This window comes from Bison bison, unplaced genomic scaffold, assembly GCF_000754665.1.
Source record: "Bison bison bison isolate TAMUID 2011002044 unplaced genomic scaffold, Bison_UMD1.0 scf7180017864134, whole genome shotgun sequence".
Classification (NCBI taxonomy): Eukaryota; Metazoa; Chordata; class Mammalia; order Artiodactyla; family Bovidae; genus Bison; species Bison bison.
In genome coordinates this window covers 7,402,115-7,408,264 of record NW_011494706.1, presented here as the reverse complement: position 1 = coordinate 7,408,264, position 6,150 = coordinate 7,402,115, and the positions used below count along the sequence as shown (strand labels likewise).

The window sequence follows — 6,150 nt, the reverse complement described above, 5'->3', positions numbered from 1 at the left end:
ATGCTGGGAGGGATTGGGGGCAGGAGGAGAAGGGGACGACAGAGGATGAGATGGCTGGATGGCATCACCGACTTGATGGACATGGGTTTGAGTGAACTCTGGGAGTTGGTGATGGACAGGGAGGCCTGGCATGCTGCGATTCATGGGGTCGCAAAGTCAGACACGACTGAGCGACTGAACTGAACTGACTGAAATAAACTAAGATGCAGAGAGGTGAAGTAAAGTTGCTTGCTCAATGCCCTGCAGCTAAAAAGCTGTGGACTTTTAACAGGCAATAAACAATGTAGGCACTTCTCAAACTAGCCAGAGAAGCTCATTTTAAACAGTAAGTCAAAAGCAACTTTCCCATAAAATATAAGGTAAAACTAGAGGAAAACATAGGCAGAACACTCTCTGACATAAATCACAGCAAGATCCTCTGTGACCTACCTCCCAGAGTAATGGAAATAAAAGCAAAAATAAACAAATGGGACCTAATAAACTTAAAAGCTTTTGCACAACAAAGGAAACTATAAGCAAGGTGAAAAGACAGCCTTCAGAATGGGAGAAAATAATAGCAAATGAAACAAGTGACAAAGAATTAATCTCAACAATATACAAGCAGCTCATGCAACTCAACACCAGAAAAATAAACCACCCAATCAAAAAACGGGCCAAAGAACTAAATAGACATTTCTCCAAAGAAGACATACAGATGGCTAACAAACACATGAAAAGATGCTCAACATCACTCATTATCAGAGAAATGCAAATCAAAACCACAATGAGGTACCATCTTACGCTGGTCAGAATGGCTGCTATCAAAAAGTCTACAAACAAATGCTAGAGAGGGTGTGGAAGAAAGGGAACCCTCTTACCCTGTTGGTGGGAATGCAAACTAGTACAGCCACTATGGAGAACAGTGTGGAGATTCCTTAAAAAACTGGAAACAGAACCACCATACGACCCAGCAGTCCCACTGCTGGCCATACACACCGAGGAAACAAGAATTGAAAGAGACATACGTACCCCAATGTTCATCACAGCACTGTTTACAATTAGCTAGGACACAGAAGCAACCTAGATGTCCATTGGCAGATGAATGGATAAGAAAGTTGTGGTACATGTACATAATGGAATATTACTCAGCCATTAAAAAGAATGCATTTGAGTCAGTTCTAATGAGGTGGATGAAACTGGAGCCTATTATACAGAGTGAAGTAAGTCAGAAAGAAAAACATCAATACAGTGTATTTATGCATATATGGAATTTAGAAAGATGATAATGACTCTATATGCGAGACAGCAAAAGAGACAGAGATATAAAGAACAGAGTTTTGGACTCTGTGGGAGAAGGCGAGGGTGGGATGATTGAGAGAATAGCACTGAAACATGTATATTACCATGTGTGAAACAGATGACCAATCCAAGTTGGATGCATGAAGCAGGGCACTCAAAGCCAGTGCACTGGGACAACCCAGAGGGATGGGGTGGAGAGTGAGGTGGGAGGGGGGTTCGGGATGGGGGACACATGTGTACCCGTGGCTGATTCATGTCGATGTATGGCAAGAACCAACACAATATTGTAATTAGCCTCCAATTTAAATAAATTAAAAAATATATAAAGGTAAATAACTTCATTACATCCTTTCTAGAGGACAGGCTATAGCAAATGGTTAACTACTGCTATGAACATAAATTTAATAACTCAGTCCAGGCTGAGGGGAAGAGTTATGATTATGTGAGAAGAGTGCAAGAGCAAGAACTCCATAGGCAACTAGTGGAGAGAGCTAACCTCACTCCTGAGAGCTAATCCTTCTCATCAAAAAAAAAAAAAAGCTTTAATTCTAATGAAAACTTTTGGATGTTTCCAGATACCACAGCTTTCCAAAGAACTAAAAGAATACTTGTCTAACATGATACAGGTCAAGTCATATGTAGCTAACACACGTAAATTTTATAGTAAGGATAAGCAAACATAATACAACTCCAGTACAAAACAATAGACATTGTGGGTGACCAAGGGACCAACTGCTGTGCAGTGGCACTTGTTAGTCATTAGCTATCCTACTTCATGACCTAAGAAATGCCTGAGAACATTAATGATACTTTTCAAACGGGCCAGATGCTGTGGCACACGCATAGTAATCAAAGATTCCTACAGAGAAAGCGCAGAAGGCAAACACACAGGGTGGAGGAAAAAGTGGCTGGAATGAGAACAGCTTTGAAAAGAAACACTAACATTAATAACTAAAGATTCATTCTTTCTAACAAGAAAAGAATAAGTAATCTATTTACCAGCATGCATAATGAATGGGTGCCCAGTGGTCACTATCTAATTGGTTGACTGAAAATCTTTCATTGAGAAGTCGGTTTAGTAATTCCGAATCTCCTTCACAGGCACTTCGATGGAGAGGAAAATCGTCTACCCACTGTCGTTCCCTAATCGTGAAAAACAAACAAGAACAACAGTGTTGAAATTCAAATTGTTCTGAAACAAATATGACACATCTATGAAAGCTACACATCACTGAACAGCTGTAAACTGAATCATTTACGCAGTGATTACATTGCATACTATTGCATATATCATTTACAATAATTGTTCAATATTAGCATATAGACTTTTAAAGGCACAGTGAAGTGAAACCAGAGTCGTACTTGTCTTCGGTGACACTGCTCCTGCTCCTCTGCCATTGCTCCTGTTTGGGAATTTGGATTTTCGAGTAGTCTGGAGCTCCTAGACCAAAGTATGGATTTATTACCACTTTATCTACCTAGAAAGGGAAAACAGAACAAAAGCTGTTTAAGAGCTTTATGACCCAAGTATAAAAGCAGAGCTAAGTGAGGATGTCATCTCAGTGTTTACAATTACTAATATATGCATTTGTCTCAGGAAAAATAAATTATATTTTGAAATGAAATATCTTTTGAAATAAGAGCCAAAATTCTTACCCGGTTTGTATACTGAAGATCTGATCCAAACAAAGGGTTGTAAATACAGGTATCTGCTTTCTCTAGGGCTAACATTTTACTCTTTATTTCTAGTGCACTGTAGCCCATGTGTAGTGAGTTTTCTGCCTGACCTGATTCAGTAGCATATGCAGGGTTTATAACATTAGTTTTTATCCGCTCAAGAGGAGAAGGTCGGAATAAGGCTGGAATAAAGTGAGACTGTGTGTGACGTTCATCCAGCCACCTGGCAAAATAGAAAGAAGAGGCAGAAGAAGTATTTGTACTAAAGTGAAGATGAAAAAAGTAAACTACTGTCTAACTCTTTCTAATACTACATTCAGATTTTTATAATTTTAATTAGTGTTAGTTAAGTATTTCAGTTACTGTAAATAAAAGTTTTATTACTGGATACAGCAAACTATTCTTTTTAAATGCATATAACAAAAAAATGTATATAACACTAAATAATTAAAACCATTTCAAAAACATGAAGCACTTTAAAATTTAAATCATTGATATGTAGGTGACATGAGACCTGCTGTTACAGGACAAAGGCTTGACAGGTTAAATGACTTGTTCACTAATAGGGGTAAATCAATAATAAACCTTGTTTTATAACAAAGGAATCTTAATTCTTAAGCCAGGGCAATCTTTGTCACTTTCAAAGAATAAAATTAACATGTTGCAAATAAATCAGGACAATCTTATCTTTGGGGTTTAAAATTTTTATATTATACTTCAAAAACTTACCATTTCATAATAAATATATTATAAATTTTATTATTTTCATCCATAAAGTATTTCTATCTCACAAAGCTAATTTCTATTATGAATATGTATTTGATTTATTAAAAAATATTTTTAATGGCAGTTCTTACTTATCCAAGGCTATTAACATTCTTGCTGTAAGTGTAGCAAAGTGAGTGCTGGATTCACTACAGACTCGCATAATATCTTGTAAGCAGTAAAAAATTGGGCATCCTGGAGTATAAGTATATTTAGTATTATCTGAAAAAGAAAAATGAAGATTTATGCCATCATATAAAAGGCTTACAACTGCGTGTTTTTTATTTAAACGTATACAGTATGTTTAAAAAAACTGGTAAGTATAAGTTGTTCTAGACTTGTAATTAGAAGACTTGGATTCAAGGGCTGGCCAGCTCTGTGACCTTGTCCAATTGGGTGAATGCAGAATTTAGAATCTTGTAGGACTACAGAAATTGTTTCCCCTTTCTCTTGCTCAACAATGTTGTAAAATTCTGATTAACAATAAGATTTCCAATATCATGTAAAATGCTGAACTATTTAACCTAAGTATGGCTGGGAAAAAGAAATCTGGACTGGCAGAGCTGGCTAATAAAACATATGTTAAGTACTGTGTAGCAGCAGTCTGATGAGATGCCCACATTGGGCCATTAATATATCACCAGTATGATTACTACCTTACATGAAGCCAGTACTCTACAGGTTCCAAAGTGACTTTTACATCGAATACCTCACTGGATTCTTCCAGCACAATGAATCAAGCAGGAGCAGATACCTATCTTATAGCTAAAGAGGTGAGGCTTAAAGAAGTGGTTTGCCCATAACAAAAACTTAGTAGACTGCAGGTCTGACTGAAGCTCAATATTTTTTCTATTATTCCAGGATAATAGGATAAATTCCTTGTCAAAGCTCAAATTAAATTTTCACATTAGATCTAAGTTCTTTAAATATTACCATTATTGTTGGGTGGAGTATTTTAAAACTGACACTTTCTTATCCCCAATACAAGATAGGTTCTGATGATAATCTGTTAATTTCCCAAAATACGTACATTTTAATTTCTATTCTATTTATATAACACAGTCTGAAAAATACCTCATTATAACCTGAAAACTTTTTGTTTTTATTATAGGTTCCTTCCTCACTTCTTTATTCTACTTTTAAAAACAGAAACAAAAACTTTACGATTAGTCCAGAAGCCTGAATATTACTTGGGAATCAAATATCGTTAAGTAACAAATTTCTCCATCTTCCGTTATATTAAAAATATGATTTTTACAACAGTATTGCGATAGTAACTATGACTCCAAATTCCTAAGTTCCTCCATAGATTTTAGCTTAGCACCTAAGGTACACCAAGATTCACAAGACGAAACTCAAGGCTTTACCTTTAACAACTGATGGAACAATAAATAATGCCGCTTCTCTGCCCACCTTCTCCCCATCCAGAGGAAATGTCTTCATCAGGACCACTCGTTTTCCTAATCATTTTAAGTCAGTAAAGATAAACATAACGGGCCTTTTAAAATCTTATAAATTACCTTGAGAATTAGAAAAAATATTTTAAAGGCAGTATAAGAGGAACTGAAATATAAAAAGTCAATTTTATTATATGCACTAATAAAAACTGGTAATTCTGATAATAATGTACATCATTCTGTAGGCAATTAACCAACAGATCCCTGGTTCTGACTCACTAGGAGAGAAGCTCCCCATGCACAGCAAGGAAATCCGCCCCACTAAGGACTGGCAGAGCAGCCGAATAGCAGAGCATCCTGCAAGGTGAAGAGGCATGCACATCTTCAGTTGGGACGTAGATGGTGAGAATTTCACTAAAGTCTGAGCTGGCCAAGAAGGGTAGTATATATGAATTACAGAATTTTAAAGTTTAGTAACCCTTCATTTAATATTCAACCTCCATCCTCAATTTCAGGCTTTATTAAAATCTGATTGGGCTATAAATTATTGTTCTTAATTTTACCCATCATTCTTAGTCTCTTGTTCCTGATTTGCAGCAAAGGGGCAATAAATAAAAACAAAAAGTTTTTCACTCTGAAACCTTTCATTTTCTGGCTATCTTTGTCATGATTTTTATCAACCCTTCCAACTTTCCCACTCCCAGAAACAGAACTTTGTTCTCGACCCAGGTAGGAATGCCTGGCTGGATGCCATCTGTGGACAAGTAGATACTACAAGTGTTCAAACAGCTTCATTCATTCACAAAATGCTAGAGTGAATATTTGTGATTATTATGGCCGATTATTATTAGAGCCCCCGAACAATTTTCTACAAAACTGACACTGGTACAAAATGTAAGTGTTAAATAAAGAAAAACATTCTAATAAATTTCAGAGGTAATATTACTTTTGCCTGGTTTGAGGTCCTGTCCCACTTAATCTTTCCTGCCTTGTAGCTTCCCTAAACCTAGTTCTGATCGAAACTGACTACTTT

At 36.4% G+C, this 6,150-nt stretch overlaps 1 protein-coding gene across 5 annotated transcripts in view; it reads right to left on the bottom strand.

Moving 5' to 3' along the window:
- Positions 1-6,150, bottom strand: part of KRIT1 (KRIT1, ankyrin repeat containing) — a 39,804-nt gene that overhangs the window by 23,791 nt on the left and 9,863 nt on the right. For all 5 annotated transcript variants that reach the window (XM_010839802.1, XM_010839801.1, XM_010839803.1 and 2 more), the window contains 5 exons: positions 5,088-5,180; positions 3,813-3,942; positions 2,935-3,178; positions 2,641-2,756; positions 2,278-2,421 (listed from right to left, as the gene is read on the bottom strand). In XM_010839802.1, the coding sequence (XP_010838104.1) occupies positions 2,278-2,421; positions 2,641-2,756; positions 2,935-3,178; positions 3,813-3,942; positions 5,088-5,180 (727 nt within the window). The remainder of the gene's footprint in view (positions 1-2,277; positions 2,422-2,640; positions 2,757-2,934; positions 3,179-3,812; positions 3,943-5,087; positions 5,181-6,150) is intronic.